At 50.4% G+C, this 25,957-nt stretch overlaps 1 protein-coding gene and 1 gene segment (V, D, J or C); one reads left to right on the top strand and one right to left on the bottom strand.

Annotated features, from left to right (window-relative positions):
* The first annotated feature begins 817 nt into the window (after positions 1–817).
* On the top strand, positions 818–4,666 carry LOC129206608 (trypsin I-P1-like). The gene is made up of 5 exons (XM_054826137.1): positions 818–975; positions 1,682–1,850; positions 2,482–2,735; positions 3,538–3,674; positions 4,414–4,666. Exons 1-5 carry the CDS (start codon positions 936–938, stop codon positions 4,561–4,563), a joined length of 750 nt encoding a protein of 249 aa, XP_054682112.1. The 5' UTR covers positions 818–935; the 3' UTR covers positions 4,564–4,666.
* A 17,290-nt stretch (positions 4,667–21,956) lies between these two features.
* On the bottom strand, positions 21,957–22,803 carry LOC129203504 (T cell receptor beta variable 14-like). The segment is given in 2 exon segments: positions 21,957–22,270; positions 22,678–22,803. Coding segments are annotated over 2 exon segments (357 nt in total).
* Positions 22,804–25,957: the final 3,154 nt, after the last annotated feature.

Raw genomic sequence — 25,957 nt, 5'->3', positions numbered from 1 at the left:
GTACAAGGTCTAGCCTCAGAAACTCCTCCCCTCGATGCTCCCAGGAAGCTTTCTCTCCATCAGCCCACGGTCTCGCCAGGTTTCCCTTTCCCAGGATCTTGCATCAGCCTGGACAAATGTATTTACTTTATCTGGATCCGGTGATGATGCGGCTGACTGAAACACTTGAACTAGGAACATGGATTTCTAGAAATGCAAGCTGCCATTGCTTGTCCGTTGCTAATACCTAACACAGCTGCTCTCCATTCACCAATCCTCCTCCTCCTTCCCGTGTCCCTGGAGACACCAGCGGTCTGCATCACTGCGTTAAAAGAGAGCCTTGTTTGCAGCTGGAGATGTACCCCTGGAGTGAATTTTTGGAATGACCCTGAAAAAAACCTTACAAAGGGTCTGTGGAATGTTTGGCAGCATTCAGCAGAAGAGGGTATTACTGAAATAAATTTAACAAACTTAACACTGAGAGGTTTTGGGTCTGGATTTTTTTCTTCAAAATAAACGCATAGTGTCTTACTGTCCATTACCTACAATATTCAGTTTCTGGTAGAAATACGCATTTTTAAGAATGGCACCATCAGCACCTTTGAGGACTCTCAAAGGGGTTTGAGGGTTGCTATCAACAGGTGCTGCGTATGAGAATGAGACAGGCCAACCACCGCACATCTTCCAAAGCCCAAACGTATTTTTAAATTGCAGGTTGCCTGCTGAAGTAATTTAAAATAGCTCTCTGTCTTTGGAAAGGTTTATGATTAACTGATATGTTATTTGTACTTTCTACCAGTACCTGTTAATGCCCACGTCTGGATCTTCAAATTTTCCACTGTGTACTTTTTGTCTGGAGAAAACCTTGGACTAGAGATAAGGCCATTTCAAAAAATGTATTTCTAGCAGCTCATGCTTCCAGTCCACCAGTCCGGGCTTGAGGCTGTGTCCAGATCATGAAATACATACTGTTTGTCACCTTTGTTGGTGTGGCTGGTGAGTATATTTTTTACTTCCATTTTTGTAACTTACAGGGAAGCTCATTTTCTGAGCAAATTTGCAAGGTAGTCTACTGTGGGAAAGTGAAGTCCGGTTTCAACTTGCAAAAGTTTTAAGGCAGAGCACTGCAACTTCTTTTCACTGCTGTCTGCTCATAACAGCTTGTTTCACAAAATGTGGAATGAATGCCTTCATAGCAGTTCTTGACCCAGGAATACTGAAATGTGTCCATAGCTTCAAAAAAGACTGTTTCTCTTGTAAGGACTATGAAGCACAAAGGTAACACCTCTGGCTCAGGAAGTCTGAATGCTGCTGTAATTTTTTGGCCTATGGGCGAGTGCTCCAAGGAAATATCTCTGCAGACTTGTTTTGTACTTACAGTCAGTCCACTATTGACCCCCACTACTGCAGACAGGATCCTGGGACAGACACACCTTTGATCCGATCCAGCAAGAGCATTGTTGTGTTCCTACGCTCACCCTGGAACTAGCAGCCAGTGCTTTAGATGCAGATACATGAGATGCCAGTCTAAGTCTGACCACCTTATTTTAGGGAGCAGCAAATGAATGTCCATTAGACTTGCCCACCACTGCTACCATGAGTTTTTATAGAAGTAGAGCCTACAAGTGAGATGCTTGTTTCAGTCACAGGGGCACAAGATTCCTTATGTCAGATGTTGACGTATGCCACTTCTATCTCCCAGTTGCCTTCCCCATCAACGCTGATGATGATGATGACAAGATCGTGGGAGGCTACACCTGTGCAGAGAACTCTGTCCCCTATCAGGTGTCCCTGAATTCTGGGTATCACTTCTGTGGAGGTTCCCTCATCAACAGCCAGTGGGTCCTGTCAGCTGCTCACTGCTACAAGTCGTGAGTGTTACAAAAAATTAAAAAAATAAATTATTCCGTAACCTATTTCTTTCTTCCAGTTCACTTCTAGCAAGTATTCTGGGCTGTGAGATCCAAATATGTAAGTGACTCTGTTCTGACAGGAGACAAGCAAGGAGTGGGTGGCTCATTCAGGACACTGGGCTGAGGCATCATGAGGGGTTTTCCACTTCTTCAAATGCTTCTGTGAATGCAGAGCACTTTCTGAAATGACAACGTAGTATTCTAGCAATGAGTTACGGGCTGTGATTTCTTACAAATTGCATTAATCCTGCTAAAACTTGGTCACTGGAGAACGGGAAGAGAAATGAGGTCAGGGTGATAGCAGTTTTCAGAATTTTTCTGGAATGGTTGTATAAAGCACTGTTATATATTCAACTTGTCCCGGCTCAACAAAATAAACCTGCAGAAATTCACCACTTCTACAGGGGGTGGGGGTGATCTCAGTGTGGATCCCCAGGATTTATTGCAGGACAAGAAAGATAGCCTGCATGACAACAGCTACTACGATAGTGCTGTTGAAGCGAGTGCATACAGTGACGGGGAGGTTCTTTATAACCTATTGGTAGCAGTCTTTACTGCCATTATATATGCCACTCCTTCTCTTTTCCAGTCGCATCCAAGTGCAGCTCGGGAAACATAACCTGGCCCTCTCAGAATCGACGGAGCAGTTGATTAGTTCAGCTAAAGTCATCCGCCACTCTGGCTACAGCTCTGCAACACTGGACAATGACATTATGCTCATCAAACTTGCCAAACCAGCCCAGCTCGACCGAGCTGTCCAAACAGTTCCTCTGCCTACCAGCTGTGTGACCACAGGCACCGAATGCCTAATCTCTGGCTGGGGCAACACACTCAGCAATGCCAGTGAGTATTCTGTGGGAGTGTACAGCATCATGAGGGCCCGGGGGACACTCTAAGACCTCGCAATTAACTCCAACCAGTACAGGGTAAAGCACAGAGAAGTGCTGTGGCACAGGCCTTTTTGAGTGATCAGTCCGTGTAGGCCTTAACCATTTAACTGCTTTAAAGGCAGGCCTTTAGAAGGTCCTTCCTCTTGTTCTGTGTCACGAACATGGAATCGCATAAGTCATCCATGCGCCGTTCACCAGCGTGTTCGCAAAGCCATAGATTTTGTGGCCTGGTGCTATCAGCTGTGCAGTGCCAAGCAGTAGCAATTTAACTAATATCAATAGAGTTGTCAGGTCTCTGAGAACAAGATCAAAATCTGTGATTGTAGATCTAAAGTTACTACAGGAGAATTCCATTCTCTTACACCAATGGTCAGAGGCGTGGATGGTGAATGGTGTCTAACCCACTGATGACAACTAAACCTGCACCAGAGGAAAGGATGGTTTTCCCGGTCTTCCCAGGTTTCCTCCAGCCCATGTGCTACCAGAGTAGCTCTTAGCTCCACGCTTGCCAATTTATGATTTTTCTAGGTATCAGAAAAATTAACGTGGCTGCAGTGTAGAACCTGGGTGGGCCCATGGGTAGAATCTGTTCCATCTAAACAAAAGGAATCCACGCTGCAGTTACTGTTCAGAGGAAAAATGACGACCGCTGAAACAGGATATTCAGTCATTACTTTTCTGCTAAGAAAGATCTTCTCCGGGCTCTGAAATGAACTCGGTGATGCCATCAACCATCTCTCCCTATTTTCTTGTAGATCTGTATCCAGACACCTTGCAGTGCCTGAAGGCTCCTGTACTCTCCTCCAGCGAGTGCACCAAAGCCTACCCTGGGCAAATTACCCAGAACATGATATGTGTAGGATTCATGGAGGGAGGGAAAGACTCCTGCCAGGTAAAACATCTGCCTCTCCTTTCCCATATGTTTCTCTCCTGCCTTTCGCTAGTAGAAGAGGCCATCATATTAGAGAATCTGCTATAGTCACTGCACTAGCATGCCTGAATGTTGGTTTTTTGAACAACAGTGGCGGCTTAGGGTGGAAGTTGCTTGTGGAGTGAGGCTGGGTTTTGTTCCACTCAGTTAGTCACTGTCCCTTTTCTGAGACAGCAAATACCTCTGCCCTAATTCTCCACAAGCAGACGATGCCACCTCCTGCGCCTTAGGCTACTGAAAATGGAGGAGTGCTTGCTGCACCGAAGAGTCAATAGTAATCACGGTGACTTTAGAGCTTAGGACACAAATGTTAGTTTTGGACTCACCGAAAATGGAATAGCCAGTATGCCAAGATCCAGGCAGTCTGGAAAAGGAACACACCTGGCAATTGCTCTGCATTTTACATGTGCCTAGCTCCATGGAGATATTTGGCAGAATAATATTTAAGACACACATATCCTAAGCATCTGCCAAGGACTGCATCCAACAAAAAACAGGCAGCTTACTCATCCTCAGCTGCGGTGCCCTTGGAGCTAAAGTAAGGCACAGTAGCGTCAGGTGTAGAGGGGTAATCAGAAATGACCTTTGTACAACAACTGTGTAGAAAAAGCCCAATGGCGGTCCCTCAATTTCTGGGATCTCTGGCTTATCACTTACTCTGGTATCGTTTGCTGAATATCCGTAACCTTTATGTGCACAGGGGGATTCTGGTGGTCCAGTAGTCTGCAACGGGCAGCTCCAGGGCATTGTTTCCTGGGGTATTGGATGTGCGCAGAAAGGCTATCCTGGGGTTTACACCAAGGTTTGCAATTATGTCTCCTGGATTGAAGAAACTATGTCTGCCAACTGAGACACTCTTCTTCTACGTGACCTGCTTTTTCGCCTCATCATTTTCTTCTGTTTCGGGACTGGACATACAAAAATTATCAAAAAATAAAGACTTTCAGGCACCCCTTCTTTGTGCAACGTTTCTCTGGGTAATTCCATAGGCTATGATATGGAAGACAGAGGCAGCAGATGTTGCTCTGGTGAAAATATTTCATATTTGTAGTGCCTCTCAACTGGCAGGATCTTGGAACCTTTTGCAGACTCATCTTCCAGAGTCTTTCAGTCCCTTGCATGCAGCCATTTCTGAAGCAGAACATCTTTTCTGTTTATCATCACCTACTCAGGTGCTACAAAACTGCCTAGAACAGAGTGCACAGAATCACACAGGCAGCATACTCCTACTGTAGAAAACAGCAGGCAGCAACACAAACACTCCCCATCCCCCCCACTCCCACCCCCAACAATAGGCCTTCCCATTGCCTAGTGGAACCTCCCTGAAAGCTCTAGTCGGAGAATGAAACAACCTCTTGCTCGGGCTTGTTCTCTTCATGTCTTCATGTGCCAGTGCCACTGGGGCTGCTGTCTATACTTTTTTCTCAGTTAACTGGTCGTACTGGGCTTGCTTATTTTTCCTGGAAGAGTCAAGAGGACAGGGGTGTTCCTGGGTGCTGGTTTTAAGTCCTCCTAACTCCAACTGGCACTGGAGAAAGCTGCCAAAGTTGCCAATGGGCTGTGTAGCTGTCTCCTTAAAAAAGAAAAGGGAAATAGAGAGTTTGAGTAAGAGGGTTGAAAAAAGCAGAGAATAGGTGAAATTAAGGAGGAGAAATGAGGAGAAATTAAAAAGAAATCCGACACTGGTGCAAAGGGAGGAGAGGAAAAGAGCAGGGCATGAAGGAACAAGTGCCATTTGCTTACAGAGACGTTTGGTCTTGGCTCTCTCAGGTGCTTTGTCACTGAAATACCTCTTAGGAGAGTAATAGGTGTCTGAGTCATTGAGATAGTCACAATATACAAACAGGATCAGACCGTAGCTTTGTGTCCCATTGCTCCGGAAGCACTTGGGGCTAACCTCAGGAGGGTTTTGATATTACTCCTCAATGGCATTACAGAATTCTTTTCATTGTGATAATAGGATTAATCCCCAAAGGATTATGGGATTACTTCCAAGGGGGATTACGGGATTAATCCCCAGGTGGATTATGACCTCTCTTTCTCTGGGGAAGCTATAGCGCCCTATAACCTGATAAGTGCAGAGCAGTCAGTTCCCAGGCTGGACTTGTGTGGGCAGAGGTTTGGGCTGATAGCTGAACATTGGCCATTGGCCAGGGTGTAGAGCGGTCCCTGCTCCACACTGGGCAAAGGGTGACATACATTTGTCTTTCCAGGGCAAAGGCAGGTTCAACGGCAGGATCGTGTTCAACAGTGCTTTGAATGGCCAGGATGTAAGTGGCATGTGGGAGAGACCCCAGGCCTTGGTTCCACCTCCCGCCCCAAGGGGCACAGAGAGGGACAAAGGAAACTGGAGTGCTGACAGCCAGGCTGGGTTGGCGTGGTCCAGAGAGGTCCAGGTAGAGTGAAGGGCAGCCCCAAGGGCTGAAAGGGAGCTGAGCTCTTCTGTGTGATGAAGTAAGGAGCACTGGACAAGGCTTGAGGACACTCATATTGACAAATCCTGGGGCCCTGATCTAAGACTGGAATCCTGTGTGATGGGACCCCACTAGAATCTCTTTGAAATCACAGGGGGGGGTTTAAGAACCCCAGAACTGGTTTCAGCAAAGGTGTTCACCTGTAACACCTGAACCATGAAATAATAGGACAGTGTAGGGCAAAAGGACAGAGGCACCTTCCTTCCACAGACAGTAACTTTCTATCCCCTTCGTCCCATCACCAGACAGGATTAACACACATTTGTCTTTCTTGGCAGCACTTTAATGGAGAAACAGCAGTCTATATGAGTACCACAAAGACTCTCTCATCCAAATCTTCCCCCATTCTTCTTGAAAGCTGTACTGCATTGGGGAATACAGTAAAGACTCAAAGAGGTACTTGGGGGAGGGGAGTCATATCCAAGGGCTTCCAGTCTGCCCTCTGCTCAGGTAAGGGTTGTCTCTGGAATTGGGGCAGGTCTTTCAGGGCCTGGAGGAGGGCAGTTTGTAAAGTTTCCCCAGATGCAAACCATTCCTTCGAGTACCAGACCCTGTCCCAGAGCTGCCTCACTCCTCTGGCAAGGGATTTGTCCCTCTGCCTCAGCAGAATGTCCCTGTCCCAGCTTGTGCCCATCATCTTTCAGTCCTTTCCTGGGCACCACTGTAAAAGAAATCTACCAGACGTGAGTTACCCTGGGTTTGCTTTATTGCAGCGCTGGATGCACGGGGGAAACAGCTCCACCAAATGTGCATACAGGTGATTACCAACACACAGGTTATATAGAATCAAAACATACATATTCATTATTTTTTCTCAGAAAAGGCAGTCCTATGATAATAATTTCTTGGAATTCATTTACATAGTCTCCTCCCCGTCACGCATGCTCAGTGATTTGAGTCAGTGGTCCTCAAGGGGTCTCTGGTGGTCATCAGTGGTCACACACCCGTGTTCGCTGGATGACCCTCTTCTTGCAGGCATGCGCAGTATCCTTGCTGGGGATACACCTGTCCATAACAACTTACTTCATAAGATTAATAATGCCAGGCCTATTGTCCGGTTGGGTAGGGACTGTACATGGAATGTAGGAGCATCGTACATTGCCATGGTCAGTTAGCTTCATTACCTATTACCTTGGTTACAAACTCCTTTCCCACGATTACAGGCTTTGAAAGAGTTCTAGGCCTTAAGCAGCTTTCTAGTTAACATGAGTTTTCTTATAGCCAAGCTTCTCTATTTTCTACACCACTAAGAAGAGTCTGTCTCTAACCCGTCCTCAGCTCCCTCCGGGGAATGTGAGGCTGCAACTAATGCTCCCCTGCCTTCTTGTCTTCTAGCCAGACAAACCCAGGACCCTCAATCTCTCCCCACCTGCCCTGTGTTCCAGTGCTCACCATCTCCAAGACCTCTGATAGACATTTCCCTTGTGCTGGGGACACAAGGTGGTTCCAGTCCACAGCTGTGGCCTCCCCAGTGTGGAGCAGGGTGGGCGAATGATCCCTCTCCTGGCCCTGAGAGCTCTTTTCTGGCTAGCAGAGCCAAAGGTATGGTGGGCTGCTGCCACAGAGCACCTTGCTGACTTGGGGTAGTCTTTTGCCCCACACAGACCTAGGTCCTTCTCTCCTGAACTGCTCCTTGATTCACTGGTCCTAACCTTGTCCGGTGAATGGGGTAGGTCCATCCAGAAGGGACCTTTTGAGATCCTACAGTCTAACCCTCCTTGCTCAACCAGGGTTAAGCAAAGTTGGTTATCCAGGACCGTATCCAGTCGAGTTTGGAATATCTCCAAGGGTGGAGATGGCACAACCTCTCTGGCAGCCTGTTCCTAGTAAAAGAATGGTAAAAATGTGTTTTCTTATGGCCAGATGGAATTTAATGCATTTTAATTTGTGCCAATTGCCTCTTGCCCTGTCACTAGGCACCACTGAGAAGAGTGGTTCCCTCACCTTCATTCATACCTCCCTTCAGGTGCTTACACACATTTGTAAGATCCTACCTGAGCCTTGTCTTCTCCAGGCTAAGGGACCCCAGCTCTCTTTGCCTCCTCTAACATGAAAGATCATAGAATGGTTTGGGTTGGAAGGGACCTTAAAGATCATCTAGTTCCAAACTCCTTCACATGGGCAGGGACACCCTCCACTAGACCAGGTTGCTCAAAGCCCTGTCCAACCTGGCTTTGAACACTTCCAGGGAGGGGGCACAGGCTGGTGTAAGGCTCTGATAACAAGTGAATGTCGCAAACATCCATCTTGACCCAAGCGGGGATAAACTGATAACTAGGAAATGTCGCAGACATCCGACTCGACCAAGGACAGAACCTATGGAGGCAGGATACCATCTTGTGAGCTCGTTCGCCTATTCCGGAAGCATGTAGACAAAAGACCATCTGTGTCCTGTGCGTGCGTGCCTATGAAAGGCCTTCACTCAGTCAACCACGAAGTGGCAGGGGAGACTGTGAGACCCCCAAGACCCCCACAACCCACCGACTCATTTCTGGAACATTCCTGAGCACATACTGCGCCTGCTCAGTGATGACAGACCCCCGCCTATGAGGGGGGCACACTGGGTTATAAAAAGGGGAAACACAAGTTTTCGGCGCATGCCTACCACCTGAGGACTACAACTACGAGCAGAGAACATCGCTGGATCCAAGGGTGGTGATATCTTTTCTCTTTTTTTCTCTCTCTCTCTTTCTTTCTTTCTTTCTCTCTCTTTCTTTTCCTCTTTATCAGTCTCTAACTTAATTTTTAGCACATTAGGGTAATATTGTCACAAGTTTTGCTAAACCATTACCTTTCATGGTTCTGCTAAGTTTTGAACGTTATTATGACTTTTGCCAAGCTGTTATCTTTCGTAGCTCTGCTGAGTTTTAAGTAAATTTGTGATTTGTTTGAACCTCTACAGTAATTGTCATTACTCCTGATTACCACGCAGAGAATTAAAAAGTTAACCTCACCCTCACCCACCAAGTGGGACGGGACATTTAATTGGCATCTGTGAGAAGCAGTAAAGAGGTTCCATAAAAGGGGATATCAGCCAGAGTGCTGAAGAAAGGAGAACTGATTTTTGGTTGAAGCCGAAATCTCCGGCAGTAGGTTATGGCAACCCGGGATAAGCCTGCTTTTGACTACTCCTCGCTGTTGCATTTGTTGAAGAGCTATGAAGCTTGTCCAACCCCAAAAGGGCGTAGCTAGGCTGAGGGACACGGGCAGCCTGCGAAAACTGCAGCAGAACAGATAAGAGACTTGGCAAAAGAAAATACGTTCAAGCCTGGCAAGGGAAAGGCTGTGGTTTGCAGTATCTTGGGAGCTACATTGATAGCTGCCCGGAAGGACAAATACGTTGTTAAACAAGCTGAACAGGAGGCAAATGAGTCCTTCCAGGAGCTGGTTAAAAAACTACAGGCAGAACTGGAAAAGGAATGGGTTAAACGGCAGCTAGCTGAAAAAGCGTTAGCAGACGGTAAAAGAATCACGGAAAACTTGAAGGGTAGCCTGCGAGATGCTTTTGTGAGGGAAAGAGAGCTGAAGTTGCAGCTCCCTGGGGACCTTGAGAGCGACCCAGGATTTTCTAGCTTATCAAAAGAAGCCGACCTCATTGCGAGGGAGGTTGCCCCTCACTATCCATGGGAGGAGCTGAGGGCTGGTGACAGAACCTGACCCTACTCCCAAGCTCCGGCCACTTATTAAAACTGAAGTTGTGTATGACGGCAAAGATGTGGAACCCGCTGCTGCCACTAAAGAGATATCTTATACCGTTACTGAACTGGCAAAACTGCAGGAAAAATATAGTAGGCAGGCTAAGGAAACTGAGACCGAGTATGTGTGGAGGGTCTCCCTGACAGGCGGAGACAGAATAAGGCTTTCGGAGGATATTGGGGTCCTGGTGTATTTTTGACCGTAGGTGACGAGCGGGAACCTTGGTCCCTGACCCAGAGGGTGGCGTATTGGGCCAGAGGGTTAGACCCCTTGGAGAGAGGAGATCCCATTGCCATCCCTACCCCTGGAGGGAGCCAGCTTACAGAGAGTATACAGAAGGCGGCTTGCCTCCAATGGATGCATGGTAGGCGCCTAGTTCCCCACCAGCCTTCCCCGATGTTGTTGTTTGCCAATCTGGACAGGATGACTCCCTTGATTAGAGGGTTACCCGACTCACTGAAGATTTACGCTGTGCAAATTCAAGACCGATTAAGAGCCACTGTAGCCATGGGACCTCAGGGTGGACCGGGTCTTACCTGGGGGGAAATTGCACGGGAACTGATCAATTATGGCTGGCGCGTGGGCTATGTCGGAAAGGAGGGGAAGGCACAAGCGGCAGTCCGTAGGACCGAGGCAGAGGAGAAAATACTCTGCCCCCGAGACAGGAGCTTTGTGGGAAGGGCGCAAGGAATCAACTGTGGAAGGAAGGTTGAGATAAGGGTATTCCCTGAGAATTAATGGACGGCCGACCCCTCCCCGATTTGCAGCTGCTTGTAAAAATGTGGAAACCGATAGATAGAGGCCGGCTGGGAAAGGAAAGTGTCCCCATGGCCCCTGTACCTCAGAGACTGGCCATTCCCATGGCTCCCATGGGGGGGCCCACCAGCCCTCCAATGTCGGGATACTCTTTGTGCCTGATCTCAATGAGTGAGCCGGGGGATGGCCGGTGGGTGTATTTTAGAAGGCTCACTGAAAACGAGCAGGGGGACCTACTGGTAACCTTTCCCCTTGGTGCCTTTAAGACTCCGGTCACTTTTCTGGTAGACACAGAGGCCCAAATGTCTGCTTTAAATGCCAATACCACTGGCCGGAGTGGGATTGTCCCTGATAAAAACCAGATATGGGTTACCGATGTGTTCGGAGATTCCAAACTCCAACCTACAGACCAAGTAAAGTGCTGGTTGCCAGGAGACACCACCCCCACCGAGACCACTATGGTATTAGGAGTGCTCCCTACAAATATTTTGGGATTGGCTTTATTGAAAGGGAAGTCCTGGACAGACTCGGCAGGGAGGGAATGGAAGTTCGGGTCTCTAGCAACCCTGATAAGGCTTTTGCAGACTGCTCCTACTCTTCCCCCGTCCAAAATTATGAATGCGAAACCCTTTTCCCTACCACTGGGAGCGTGGGAATCGCTCCGGTGATAAGAGAGCTGCAGGAACAGGGGGTAATTATTCAAACTCACTCCCCTTATAACTCCCCAGTGTGGCCAGTTCGCAAACCAAATGGTAAGTGGCGGCTAACGATGGATTATCGGCGCTTAAACGCCGGCACTAGTCCCCTGACAGCGGCCGTGCCTAATATAGCCAAATTGATTGCCACCATACAGGAACGGTCCCATAAAATTTTAGCCACCATTGATGTAAAAGATACGTTTTTCATGGTTCCTCTACAGGAAGGTGATAGAGATAGACTGGCATTTACATGGAAAGGTATACAATACACCTTTACCCGTTTGCCCCCAGGATATCGGCATTCGCCTACCTTGGCGCATCACGCCCTGGCACAAGTACTAGCAGAAATCACCCACAAGGAAGGAGTTAAAATGTACCAATACATTGATGGTATATTGGTGTGGGGGGGGGGTCCGATGCCACTGCAGTGGGACAAACCCAAAAGAAAATAATTACTCACCTGGAAAGTTCAGGACTTCAGGTTCCAGCAGAAAAGGTACAACACCCCTCCCCTGAGGTGAAGTTCTTAGGTATATGGTGGAAAGGAGGAGTGGTATGTATTCCTCCCAAAACCTTTGCTACCTTAGAAGAAATAAAAATCCCCAAAACCAAAAAGGAGCTGTAACATACCCTAGGCTTGCTGGTATTCTGGAGGAAACTTATTCTGGATTTTTCTATCATAGCTCGTCCCCTGTACGATTTAACACGCAAAAAAGCTACCTGGGATTGGACCCCTGTTCATGAGGAAGCCCTAAAATTACTAGTGTTTGAAGCAGGAGCATATCAAGCTTTGGGCCGATACAAGCTGGGTGGAGAATGGATTCAGAGTAGCCCTGAAGAGAACAACTTGGGAGTGTTGATTGACGAAAAGCTCAACATGAGCTGGCAATGTGTGCTTGCAGCCCAGAAAGCCAACCATCTCCTGGGCTGCATCAAAAACATCGTGACCAGTGGGTCGAGGGATGTGATTCTACCCCTCTACTCTGCTCTGGTGAGACCCCACCTGGAGTACTGCGTCCAGCTCTGGGGGCCCCAATAGAAGACAGACATGGAGCTGTTGGAGTGAGTCCAAAGGAGGGCCACGAAGGTGATCAGAGAGCTGGAGCACCTCTCCTGTGAGGAGAGGTTGAGAGGGTTGGGGTTGTTCAGCCTGGAGAAAAGGTGGCTCCGGGGAGACCTAATTGCAGCCTTCCAGTACCTGAAGGGGGCCTACAGGAAAGATGGAGAGGGACTGTTTATCAGGGAGTGCAGTGATAGGAGAAGGGGTAATGGGTTTAAGCTAAAAGAGAGTAGATTTAGATCAGATGTTAGGAGGAAATTCTTTACTGTGAGGGCGGTGAGACACTGGAACAGGTTGGCCAGAGAGGTTGTGGCAGCCACATCCCTGGAAGTGTTCCAGGCCAGGCTGGACGAGGCTTTGGGCAACGTGGTCTAGTGGAGGGTGTCCCTGCCCATGGCAGGGGGCTTGGAACTAGATCATCTCTGAGGTCCGTTCCAACCCAAACCATTCTGTGATTCTAAGATTCTATGATTCTATGATCTACAACCTGATGTAGCTTCTTTCCTGGTTGTCCTTGACGTCCCTGACCAGATTTAATTCTATCAGGGCTTTAGCTTTCCTAACCTGATCCTTAGCTGCTCGGACAATTTTTCTGTATTCCTCCCAGGCTACCTGCCCTTGCTTCCACCCTCTGTAGGCTTCCTTTTTTTGTTTGAATTTGTCCAGGAGCTCCTGCTTCATCCATGCAGGCCTCCCGGCATTTTTGCCTGACTTCCTCTTTGTTGGGATGCATCGCTCCTGAGCTTGGAGGAAGTGATTCTTGAATACTAACCAGCTGTCTTGGGCCCCTCTTCCCTCCAGGGCTTTGTCCCATGGTACTCTACAGAGCGAGTCCCTAAAGGGGCCAAAGCATGCTCTCCTGAAGTCCAGTGTAGTGAGCTTGCTGTGTGCCCTCCTCCTTGCTTCTCTAAGGATCCTGAACTCCACCATTTCATGGTCACTGCAGACAAGGCTGCCCTTGAGCTTCACATCCCCCACCAGCCCCTCCTCGGTGGTGAGAACAAGGTCTAGCATGGCACCTCTCCTTGTTGGCTCCTCTGTCACTTGGGGAAGGAAGTTATCATCCACACATTCCAGGAACCTCCTGGAATTGTGGAACTGTGCTCTGCTGTGTTGTCCCTCCAACAGATGCCGGGGTGGCTGAAGTCCCCCAGCAGAACCAGGGCTTATGAACATGAGGCTGCTCCTATCTGTCCATAGAGGGCCTCATCCACTCGGTCTTCCTGGTCAGGTGGCCTGTAGCAGACCCCCACTATAATGTCTCCTGCCCCCGCTCTCCCTTTAATCCTGACCCATAAGCTCTCGGTCGGCTCCTCATCCGTCTCCATGCACTCCAGCTGACCATTGATATAGAGGGCAACACCCCCTCTTCGTCTCCCCTGCCTGTCCTTCCTAAAGAGCCTGTATCCTTCCATTCCAACACTCCTGTCATAGGAGCCATCCCACCACGCCTCCATGATGCCAATGACATCATAGCCCTGCAGGGCTGCGCATGTCTCCAACTCCTCTTGTTTTTTCCCATTGCTATGCGTGTTTGCATAGAGGCATTTAAGTTGGGCCCCTGATGAAGCTGGCTTACTGGCTGGAGTGGCTGGAATTCCTTTGAGGTACTTCACTGGTGTTTCCCTGCTGGTTCCTATTAGCTCAGGAGCCCCTGGTTCATCTCTGTAAGGCTTCAAGTGTGCTGCAGTGTGTCCAGCATGTCTCAGGGCAACAGGGTGAAGGCCCTCACTAGTACCCTGTCCCTCTAACCTTGGCATGTCATTCCACTGCTTGTTGCAGGCAAGCCTGATATTATCCCACTCTCCTTTCAAGCCTAGTTTAAAGCTCTATCAACGAGCCCAGAAAGCTCCTGGGCAAAGACACTCTTTCCCCTTTGAGAAAGGTGAATCTCATCTGATGCCAGCAAGCCTAGTACTGTATAGGCCATCCAATTATCGAAACCCCCAAAATTATGGTGGTGACACCAGCCACGGAGCCATGTATTAACAGACTAGATCCATCTGTTTCTCCCAAAGTCACGGCTTGCAAGTGGAAGGAAAAAGGAAAAAAATAACCTGTGCACCATATTCCCTCACCCGCATGGAAGAGCAGTAGTGGGTAACAGTCCAAGGGCCGTACCAGGCTAGGAAGTTTCCTAGTAATGTCTGTAATCTGGGCCCCAGGGAGGCAGCAGACGTCCCTAAGAGGAGGGTCTTTTCGTCACATTGGACCCTCTGTTCCCCTCAGAAGGGAGTTGCCTACAACTATAACCTGCCTTTTCTTCCTCATGGGGGGTGGTTGTGATACGGGGGGTGGGGGGGTGGGGGGGGGGTGGACCTTTCTGACCTTGGCGATGCCTATGGTGTAGATGCACCATCATCCACGTCATCCATTGACTGGCCTTCCACAGCCAGCGCCTCATAGCTATTGTACAGAGGCACCTGGGAGGGCAAGGTGGGCAAGGAGGAGGTTTGCCTGCCACCCCAAGCATGGTCTTGCCTCCATTCACTCCTTTCCTTTAAGCTACTGCCTTCATCCTGGCAGGGGGAGGATACAGGGTCCTCTTGATCTTGGGTTTTGTCTGGTAGCTGTTTCTGTTTCTGTTTCAGGGAGGGCAGAGCATGGCTCCACCAGACTATCTCTTTCTCAGCCTCCCTGATGCTCCTTAACCTTTCTACTTCCTATCGTAGTTGTGCTGCCAGGCTGAGCAGATTGTCCACCTGGTCACACCTCACACAGCCGTTCTCACTATTGCCATCCGTTTCCAGTGACAGGCTCTGGCACTCCCTGCAGCCCGAGACCTGGATGGCTGCATGTTTTCATGGGAGCTCTGTCTGGGTTGCCATATGCATTCTGGCAAAGGCAGAGGAAATTGCTTTCTGCCAGGTGGATACCATAGCTAAGCTCCTTCCCGAGAGGTTTTCCCCAGGAAAACCTCCTGTGCGCTGAGATCTGCCACACCACTGCGGGTTGTGCTGGCACTGTAGCAGTGTGAGGGACCACGTCTTGAGCGGACTGTCTCAAAGCTTGTTTGCAATCCTGGTAAGCCCATTGCGAGGCTTCCCGACAGTTTGGCTGAGCCCGGTTGCAATGAACAGACCAACAGGGGTCAAAGAACAGCCACGTCGCTTTGGGGGGGTGTGTGTGGGGTATGTTTAGACAGGGGCGACCACCCCAGCCTGTTGAGACCTGTGTAGTCCATGGTGAAGAATCACACGGTGGTCGCGTGCACCTCATGGGACCAGCGTGTCGAGACTGAGAGCATGCGCAGGGATGCGGTACGTGCCGTGGTCTGGGAAACGACCTCCCTGAACGCCCTATAAAGGACTGCTTGATCAAACGGCGAACGGGACCCTCACCGCCGGAGCACACAAAGACTACGGACCAACGGGACGCCACTGGATCCATGGTGGTGACTATCTTTTGCAACTCTATCCCGACTGCTTGCTAGATTTCCTCCTTTTCTATTCTCTCTCCCTTTCCTATCGCTACTCTCTTACGACAGGAAATAAATACTTTGTTCAGATAGGTAGTCAATAAAGTCCTTCGGTTAGCGGCATTTGACCTCGTTCGTGTCTTAATCTCACTCTGGGTATAACAACGAATCTCCCCAGCCCGGCCCTTCCCGGATCGGAACAAGCAGCTCCCCTTGGTGACTGATGAACAGCTTTGTGTCTTTGTGTTAGACTCACTCCAGCAAGTCCATATCTTTCTTGTACTGGGGAGCCCGGAATTTGGACCCAGCACTCCAGATGTGGCCTCACCAGTGCTGAGCAGAGTGGAAGGATCACCTCCCTTGACCTTCTGGCAACACCCTTGCTAATGCAGCCCAGGACATTGTTGACCTTTTTTTTTGCTGCAAAGGTGCATTGCGGGCTCATGGTCAGCTTGCTTTCCACCAGGACCGCCAGATCCTTCTTGGCAAAGCTGTTTTCCATCCAGTCAGCTCACAGTGTGCACTGGTGCTTTGGTTATTCATCCCCAGATGCAGGACCCTGCACTTCTCCTTGCTGAACATTAAGAGATCCCTCTCCACCCAGTTCCCCAGCCTGCTGAGGTCCCTCTAAATGCTGGCACAACCTTCTGGTGTATCAGCCACTCCCTCCAGTTCTGTATCATCTACAAACTTGCTGAGGGTGTATCCCATCCCATCCCATCATATAGGCCATTAATGAAGATGTTGAACAGTATTAATCCCAGTATCGACACCTGGTGTACACCACTACAGACTGACTTCCAACTGGACCATCTGCCACCGATCACAGCCCTCTGAGCCTGCACGGTCAGCCAGTTTTTAATCCACTGCACTGTCCCCTTATGTAACCAATAATTTGCCTGCTTCTCTATGAGGATGTTATGGGAGACAGTGTCAATGGCTTTACAAAAGTTGAGATAAACAAGATCCTCTGCTCTCCCGTCGTCCACCAAGCTGATCACGATGTCGTAGGAGGCAATGAGGTTGGTCAGGCATGATTTCTCCTTCATAAACTCTTGCTGACTACACCCAATCACCTTCTTGTCTCTCGTGTGTTTGGAAATGCTTTCCAGGAGGATATATTCCATCACCTTCCCAAGGACTGAGGTAAGGCTGACTGGCCTCTCTAGGTCTTCCTTCTTGCCCTTCTTAAAGATAGGAGTGATACTTGCTCTCTTCCAGTACTCAGGAACCTCTCCCACTCCCCATGACCGCTCAAGGACAATCAAGAGTGGCCTCGCAGTCACACCAGCAAGCTCCCTCAGCAGTTGTCAATGCTGTACATCCAATTTGCTTAAGTGCTCCCTAATCTGGTCCTCCTCCACTGAGGATGTCTTCCCAGTTCCAGACTTTTCATCTAGTCTCAGGGGCCTGGGATTCCTGAAGGCTGGTTTTACTGGTAGAGACTGAGGCAAAGAAGGCAGGAAGGCAGGAAGCTAGGAAAGAACGAAAGCAGAAAGGAAGACAGGAGAGGAGGGTTGGCAGGAGGGCAGGAAGAAAGGCTCAGGGAGTGATGGTAGCCGTGAGTATCTGCCGTGGCTTGGGGTTCCTCACCTACAGGACTGTGCTTCATGCCCGGATACCTTTGAGACTTGGGCTACATCTCATACCTCAGAGTGTTCAGGTCACAGGGTAGTGGCACGACGCGGGGACCCTGGTGCAGAGCAGCGTGCCCCTTCCCTGGAGACCAATGGGGCTAAGGGACCAGTGTGTACATAGAAGTGCTCAGTGGCATGGTCCTGCTGGCGCTCCGGAACTTGGAGCCCCTCGCGCATGGCAGTGTGCTGAGCCCTGGGTGGCTGGCAAGGCACCTGTACTCTTGGAAACCACAGGGTGAGCAATCCCTGGAGACCCTCAAATCTCGTAGACACACAAGTGCACACAGGAGTGTTCAGTCCCGGGACCCCTTGACAGATTCAACTCCAGGTTGGCCTTGGCCTTTGTGTTGGGTTTTGTGTGGCAAGGTTTTGGTAGCGGGAGGGGCTACAGGGGTGGCTTCTGTGAGAAGTTGCTAGAAGCTTCCCCTGTGTCTGATAGGGCCAATGCCAGCCGGCTCCAAGATGGATCTGCCCCTGGCCTAGGCCAAGCCAATCAGCGCCTTTGTGATAACATATTTAAGAAGGAAAACAAAGGAATTAAAGGAAACTTTTGCAACCGGAGAGAGGAGTGAGAAGATGTAAGAAGCTCTGCAGACACTAAGGTCAGTGAGGAAGGAGGGGGAGGAGGTGCTCCAGACACCAGAGCAAAGATCCCCCTGCAGCCCGTGGTGAAAACCATGGTGAAGCAGGCTGTCCCCTGCAGCCCATGGAGGAAGGATGAGGGGGTGTAGAGATTCCACCTGCAGCCCGTGGAGGACCCCACGCTGGAGCAGGTGGAGGCACCTGAAGGAGGCTGTGGCCCGTGGGAAGCCCATGCTGGAGCAAGTCCGGGCCGGACCGGTAGACCCGTGAAGAGGGGAGCCCACGCCAGGACAGGTTTGCTGGCAGGACTTGTGACCCTGTGGGAGAGACCCCACGCTGGAGCAGTCTGCTCCTGAAGGTCTGCACCCTGTGGGAGAGACTACGCTGGAGCAGTTCGTGAAGGACTGTAGCCCGTGGGAGAGACTCCATGTTGGAGCGGGGGAATGTTGAGAGGAGTCCTCCCCCTGAGGACAAAGAAGGGGCAGAGACAATGTGTGCTGAACTGACCGCAACCCCCATTCCCTGCCCCCTTGTGCCGCTGAGGGGGGAGGAGGTTGAAGCCGGGAGCGAAGTTGAGCCCGGGAAGATGGGAGGGGTGGGGGGAGGTGTTTTAAGACTTGATTGTATTTTCTCATTGCTCTACTCTGTTTTGCCTAGTAATAAATTAGATGAATCTCCTCTCTACATTCAGTCTGTTTTGCTCGTGACGGTAATTAGTGAGTGATCTCCCCCGTCCTTATCTCGACCCAAGCCTTTTGTTATACTTCTCCTCTCCCATCCCGCTGGGGGAGGGGTGAGTGAGCGGCCGTGTGGCACCCGGCTACCGGCTGGGCCTAAACCACGACAGCCTTCCAGCTGGTGGAGAAGGAAAGGGCTGTGTGAACTATTCCACATCCTGCGTACCCATGCGTTAGTGTAACAGGCTGAAAGGGAGAAGAAATGGAAGAGGGTGAAGGAAATAGGAGGAGGACAGGTGTGAGAGAGGACAGAGACGTAAGGGGAGGGGGACAGAGAGAAAGAGAGTGGAGGAGGAAAGTGAGATGGCAGAGAAATGAGGTAAGGCAGTGAGTACAAGAAGAAAGGAGGGTCAAAAGGTGATTCAGAGATGGGCAAGAATAGGCAAGAAATTGGAGACCAGGCAGAAGACAGATGATACCGCCACTTTCCTTAAGTAGACAGAGTTGGAGGGCAAGAGGAGAAAATGGGGTACTGTCAAATACAGGGCTGTGTGTGTGCTGTGGGCAGATCCTTGTTTGCATGGAAAGGTTTGTGCTACGCTGCTCCAGCTTTTGAGCCACTGTGGGTCTTGCTCAGCACAGAAATACGTGCCTGAGTCATTGAGTAGGGCATGATCTATCTCCACAGATAAGCGGTTGTCCTTAGTCCCATTACTATGGAAGTGATTTCTGAATTCCTTCTCAATCTCTGCCCTGCCACCTTCCACTGAGTATACAACCAACTGCAGAGTGGCGTCCTTCCTCGCGGGCAACTTGTACCAGTACAGGGTTGAGAATGCATTCTCCTTTTGGGAACAGTTCAGAGTCGCAGTGTCTCCCACTCGGACAACTGTGTCTGGCGATTGCTGAAGGGCCTGGCCTGGAAAAAGAAAAGAGGTGTGAGGAGTGAAACACATTGAAGGGGACATGAAAATACATCCTTGAAGTACGACATGGGATGCGGTGGCATAAGGATGTCAGCAAGCTATGGGACAGTGTCCCGTTTCTCTGGGAGACACACACAGGAGAAAAAACACCCATAAACCAGCTTAAATTCAATAGTAAATTTGTTCTGAAAAATAAGGACTTCAGAACTCTCAACTGAAATATTAAAATGGGACATAAAAAGCAAATTTGTAGATCTGCAGAGTCTTCTGAGTTAAGAGGTTGAGGAAAAGCTCCGCTTGTTCATTGCCCATCCTTCCCTGGAAGCCTTGGGCAATGGGGCGCTGCCAGCAACTGGGCACGCAGCTGGGGCAGCAGCAGTGGCTCCAGTGCAGCTGTTCAAGTGGAAGGGAAGCTCACTTACCTACAGGGGCCAGGATGGCCACAAGGAACCAGTGCAAAACCATGGAGAAAGGCCACCTCCTTCCAGCAACCTGCCCGTGGTGGCAGCACAGGCACAGAGATGCGTGCAGAGGAAAGGCTGAGAGAGGAAGAGACACATCTCTTTGCAAGTGGGCGGGGCAGTGAGAGAGAGCCTGAAATATGAGAAGGCAGTTGGCTGGCTGGGAACAGTGGGGAATGACACCTGCATGCAGGCGTGAGGTGCACGTACTCCGCTCTGCTCACTTCCTCCTGCACGTGAGTATGTATGTCTACGCGTAGGTGGGAGATAAGTGTTATCACAGGAGCGTGGCAGGGCTGTGTGGCAGCCTGAGTGTGTGCACGGCACAGGGATGCACGGAGGCACCAAATGAAGGGAAGAGAAAGAGTGCTCGGGAATGCATGTTTGTGCCTGTGCCCCTCATCTCAGTCTCCTCTCCAGGCACCCTCACAATCACAGACTCCCAACCCTGCAAGCTGCAATGTGGAATCTTCTCTGCTTATCCCAGTGCTGCTCATCATGTTGCCCAGGTATGAGAAAGTACACAGTTTGGGCCCAAGAGAGCCTCTGCACGTCTGTGCCATGCTGTGGGCCCAGCAGTGCACAGTGGTGGAAGGCCGGCCCATACAAGAGAGCAAGTGATCTGGCTGCTCAAGGCTGCCATGAGCTTTTAGGACACCCTTGTGTCCTTTTAGCAGAAGGGTGCAGCAATGTCTTCAGCTCCCAGACCCTCTGTTGCAGGTCCAAGCGTGTCCCATTGCATTCATTTCCACAAACTATCTACAGGAGATTCAGGAATGACCTCGGATTCCTCAAAAGAAAAGGGAGAAAAGAACGAAGAGAGTCTGCTAAATTGTGCAGGCACAGGAAGAAACCCCACACGCCCACAAACCCCCCAGCACTCTAGCTGAGAGGAGGCTGTGCTTGAAGTGTCCTCTCCATTTCCCATGGGCTTCCCTGGGGCGTGCAGGTGGCAGGGCAGTGCACTGGGAGCCTTGCAGAACACACGGTATTTGAGGAGTTAGTGACCTTGAACAGGCCATGCCTTGTGCTTAGGGCTTGAGAAGCCCATATATTGGCATGAGAAGCTGCAGCATGGGAACCTGCTGGAGTGCCCCATGCCGGCCTGTGCCGCGCCATTGGTGTGTGTAATGACAGAGATAGCACTCTAACCTGTCAGGAAACGTTCTGTTAGCTGCCCAGATTGCTAACATAATCTGTAATTTATGTAATATCTTTGGGAACGGTAAACCGTATGTGGATCAAGAGGTGGAAGGTAGTGATCTTGACCCAGAGACCACTGTACGTGGAGGAGTTAGTGATCCACATAGGAGTTAACCTGAGTAGGCGCAGACCTGTGCTGTGCTGCACGTGCAATGTTGCCTTCAGGCCTGTGCTGTGCTGCACATATCCCTTGGCCATAGGATAACCTCAGAGAGGTCGTTGTAACGGAGGAGTATGTGGGCAGCTCCCACTTTGTACTGCCTATTACACCACCTGCCTGGCCTCACACGAACATCCTTTCTGTTTGACAGTGAGAATGATGAGCCGGGTTGGCTGGAGTTAAATGAGAGGAAGTCTGTGGAGTGCAGACTGAAGAGAGACAGAAAGAAGAAGGTGGGGAGACAAAGGGAGGGAGAGAGAGGAAGAAGAGTTGACGGAAGTTAATATAATGTAAATGAGAGTTAAACAAAGAGGGAGGCAAGGAGGAGTGGGGTGGCAAGACGAGAAAGCAGGACAAATGAACTCAGAGAGTCTGAGAAGAGGAGGAAGGGAAGGCTAGGAAGCAGATGAGGTAATGAGACGAAAGGGATCATCATGCCTGATGAGGAGGAAAGCAGGTCTGTTTTGTGCAGGGGGAGGTTTGTGCTCAGCTCCCTCAGCAGCCTCGCCACTGTGTTTCACTTTCAGCACAGTAATACATGCCAGAGTCGTTGAGAAAGGCACGGTCTATCAAGAGCGTCATCCCATCTCCTTGTATCTCACTGCTCTTGAAATGGCTTTGGAAATCCTTCTCAACATTTGCATTACCACCTTGGAATGCAGAAGACACAAGGACCAGCCTGGAGTCCTTCCCCAAAGGCAGCTTGTACCAGTACATAGCTGTGCTGGAGGATTTCTTCTTGGAACAGCTCAGATTCACGGACTGGTCTTGTCGTATCACCGTGTCTGGGGACTGTTCCAGAACCAATGCTGGAAGGGAAAAGGAGGAACATTGAGGAGGAGGAAAAAAGTGGAAAAACGTGAACTAGGCACTGTCGGTTGGTAGAGAAGACGGCAAGAAGGAACAGGACAGGCTAGGGAGCAGCAGAAGGCATGGGACAGTTCTTCAGATCAGCAGATGAGTTTCCAATCTCTCTCCGATAGGCAAGAAACATTCCTGGGCAGTTTGTGTCCAAAAAAGGAACCATTTGAGGGCTGTGCGCGGAAGAAAAAATAGCTGTTGCAGGAGATTCAGGGATTTCTGCCCACCTTATTCATCGCCCATCCTCAGTGCAGGAAGCTTTGGGGAATCAAGCACTGCCAGCAGCTGGGTACGCAGCTGGGACAGCAGTGGTGGAATCGATGTAGGTGCTCAGGGGTGAGTTGAGTTCACTTACCCATAGGGACCAGCATGGCCACAAAGAACCAACAGGGAACCATCGGGAAAAAGCTCCTGTCCTTTCAGGTACTTGCCTTTTGTACCTAGCTGCCCAGAGATATGCGAAGAGGAAGCACTGAGTGAGGATGAGACATGTTGGGGTTGGGCAGGACATGAAATGTGAGAAAGGATTGGCTGGCTAGGAACACTGGGGAATGATGCACACGATCACAGGAAAGTATAAACCCTGCAGAGATGTGGGGAGAGGCGAGGATGTGGGGTGTGAGGTGAGGGTGGGGAGGGGAAAAGAGGATTGCATAGACAGAACTATGCTGAGGTTGCATGGGAGTCTGAGCGCGTGCAAGGGAGAGGAACGCTGAGAGTTCCTCTTCTCCTTCTGAAGTCCTTGAGTGCTGGAGGAATGAGGTCTGAAGGACACACATAGGTCCCTTGCATTTCCCCTCTCTCCCCCAGCCATGGCTGGTCCATTTTTTTTTTTTTTTTAAATTTTATTTTATTTTCCCTGGCTGTGTGAGGGCTCTTTTTCTCTATGCAGTACTGTGAGCACAGCAATTAGAATCGGTGAGAGGCAGGACCAGGAAAGGCACCACAACAGTCCAAGCATTCTGCATTGAGGGGTCTCATGGGCTTTGCAGTGAAGCTCTTCCCCCATCCCTTTCTCTGAAGAGCAAAACGATGCCTGCAGCTTCCAGCTGCTCTCCTGCAGGGAAGTGTGAATCCCACTGCACTTCGTTTCTCTTACTCCCTGCAGCAGAGGTGGGAATGTTCCTGACCATCACAAAGGAAAGAGTGGGATGAGGGTCTCAGCTGCCTGACGCTATCCCTACCCATAGCACCTCTCATCCTGCGACCAGGAGGGGCAGGAAACAAAGCAGGCCAGGACCCCCTTTCCTGGCTGCTTTCCCCAGTCCTCTTTCCTCCACAGAGGGACTGCAGGGATGGGAGATGCTCAGCATCCTGAGCCTTTGCCCGCTCCAGCCAGGTCGGTCACACATATGTTTGAGTATTGGAAGTGCTCCAGGCTGGTGCGGTGATCACTGTGATGGGGATGGGAGGTATATGAGGAGTCAGAGTGTCTGTGTGGTGTGTGGGGCTCCCTCCAGCCCTGGTCTAGCAGAGCTGGTGAGAGGGGTAGGAGAGGAAGGTAAATGCCTGTGAAGAGCCCAGGGACAGTCAATGCGCTGGCACGGGAAGGAAGAAAGAATTGAGTGTAGCCCAAAGGAGGAGGCATGTAGGAGAAGAGGTGCTGAGGGTTTGGGCCAGGGTGGCCTCTCCCTGCACCTTCCTTGCTGACAGGCAGTAGCCCCAGTTCCTCCAGAGATGGTTTCTCCCTGGGACCTAGGGCCGAGCTGGGGAGCCCTGGGTGTCTCAGCCTGGTGTTGCCTCTGGGGCAAGGGCTTCTGGCAGCTCTGCTTCAGGAGCACGCTTTGTTTGGCAAATTCAAGGAGCGCTTAGGAACTGAGACCCCTCTGCCCTGTGAATCAACCTGTCCAAGGTGGTTTCCTTTTCTGGCAGGACTGAGCTTGTCCTCCAGAGGGGTGTGGAGGGTGCCACTGGGATGCAGCTGGCAAGACAACTAGGGCCTTGAAAGCAGCTGTGCAGGGCAATTTCATTCACTTGTGCTCTACCAGTCACACCTCTCTGCTGCTCTGCTCACAGGGTCACGAGATTCAGGCCACTGGCATCCTCTTCACAGCATCCTCAGGTGTTTCTGCTCAGAAGGACATCCACATCCTGAATGGGGCAAACTCAGCATAGGCTAGCTGGGGAACCCAATGAGCACAGGGATGAACAGCTGGGAGAGTGGCAAGGGTGAAAGGAACCCAGGCAACAAATGACAGGGCTCTTCACCGTGCCAAGCCCTGCTGGCAGCACCTTTTTCCCTCCTCATAGGAACTGTTGGACCCTGTGCCTGGAGCTCTACTTGGCAACGGGGAAGGAGGAACAAGTGGAAATGGGCTCGGATCCTCAGTGGCACTTCCGCTTCATGATGCTGGGAAGGAGAAGGTTAGTGGGGTGTCACCCAACTCAGTGTTTCTCTGAGGAAGAAAGTTCAGTGAAAGGCATGAGGAAAACTGTATGCAGGTGCTAAGCAGGAGATGCTGGATCAACAGGAGGAGACTTGTGGTGTTGCACAGTTCACTCGCGTGCCAGACAGCATCTCCCACGGCTACAGCATGAGCATGACCGGGCCTATGCCTCACACTCCATGAAGGATTTCTCAGCTTCTGTACATGGTGGACTGTGAAAATACACCTGAGCATCAGCTTCCCCTAGAGACTTCCACTCTCTTTTGATATTCAGTGGCACTGGAGATAAAGAAGAGTAGGCAAGTCAGGGAAGCCCTCTTGTCTTGTGGCAGGGGATGCAGTGGGTGGGCCAGACCAGATGCTAGGAAACAGCTGAGGTCCCACCAATCTCTTCTGAAACTTCTCTGGGACTTTCTCGTCCTGGTCACCAGGGCCATCCCATGGCTCACCTGGGACATCTCCTGCTGTGAGTGGGGAAAACTCACAATTTAGCTCCTGTTGCCTCCCTCACTCCTTTCAGCCATAGATGCCACTGCCTGCCAATACAGGGCAGGTGGGGAGACAGCCCATGCCTTTGGCTCCAGGTAATCCCTGGGTTGCCTCCTCCTGGAGGTTTGTGATCTTGATAAGCCCATGTCCTAGATAGCTGGGGTTGTGGTTCACAAGCTTGTGACTCCCACAAGGTTCCCAACAAATTCATGTGTAGAAATTGGACATCAGCCCTCCTCACCTCCTCCAAGTTGCTCTGTTCTCTGTGGTCACCATCTGTAGCCTTGTTTTCCCATCTGTGGTTCTCCATAAACCCAGAGCCCCATGCCTCCACACTGAAGGGAGTGGAGAGTTACACATGGAAGAGGCAGAGGCCTGAGTTTGTCTTTTGGGGATGAGAAATGGGGAGGAACTGACATAAATGGGATGCATTCCTATTTGAGCCATGGCTGTTTCAGCTGTGCACGTGAACAATCCTCAGATGTGTTGCATCCACCCCCTCTTTTCCATCAACCCTGGGAGAACTGGCCTCCAGTGCCCCCCAAGCTTATTTACTTCACGCTGCAGTGAAGTGATTATTTTTCTTCTTTTCTCTGAGGATTTTGTGGATCTGGGAGTGGGAAGGACTCCCTCGAAGCTGACTTTCTCAGCCTACTTCTGGGAAGCCAGGTGTGCCTGCAGATTAGAGCCAGGGCTAGCAGCCCAGACACCTTGTTTTCCTTGGAGGGCAGTGGGTTTTGAGAATTAGAGCAAGACATG

This window comes from Grus americana, chromosome 1 (assembly GCF_028858705.1).
Source record: "Grus americana isolate bGruAme1 chromosome 1, bGruAme1.mat, whole genome shotgun sequence".
Lineage (NCBI taxonomy): Eukaryota > Metazoa > Chordata > Aves > Gruiformes > Gruidae > Grus > Grus americana.
Note: the sequence above shows the minus strand (reverse complement) of the source record. Positions and strands in the feature narration are given on the sequence as shown.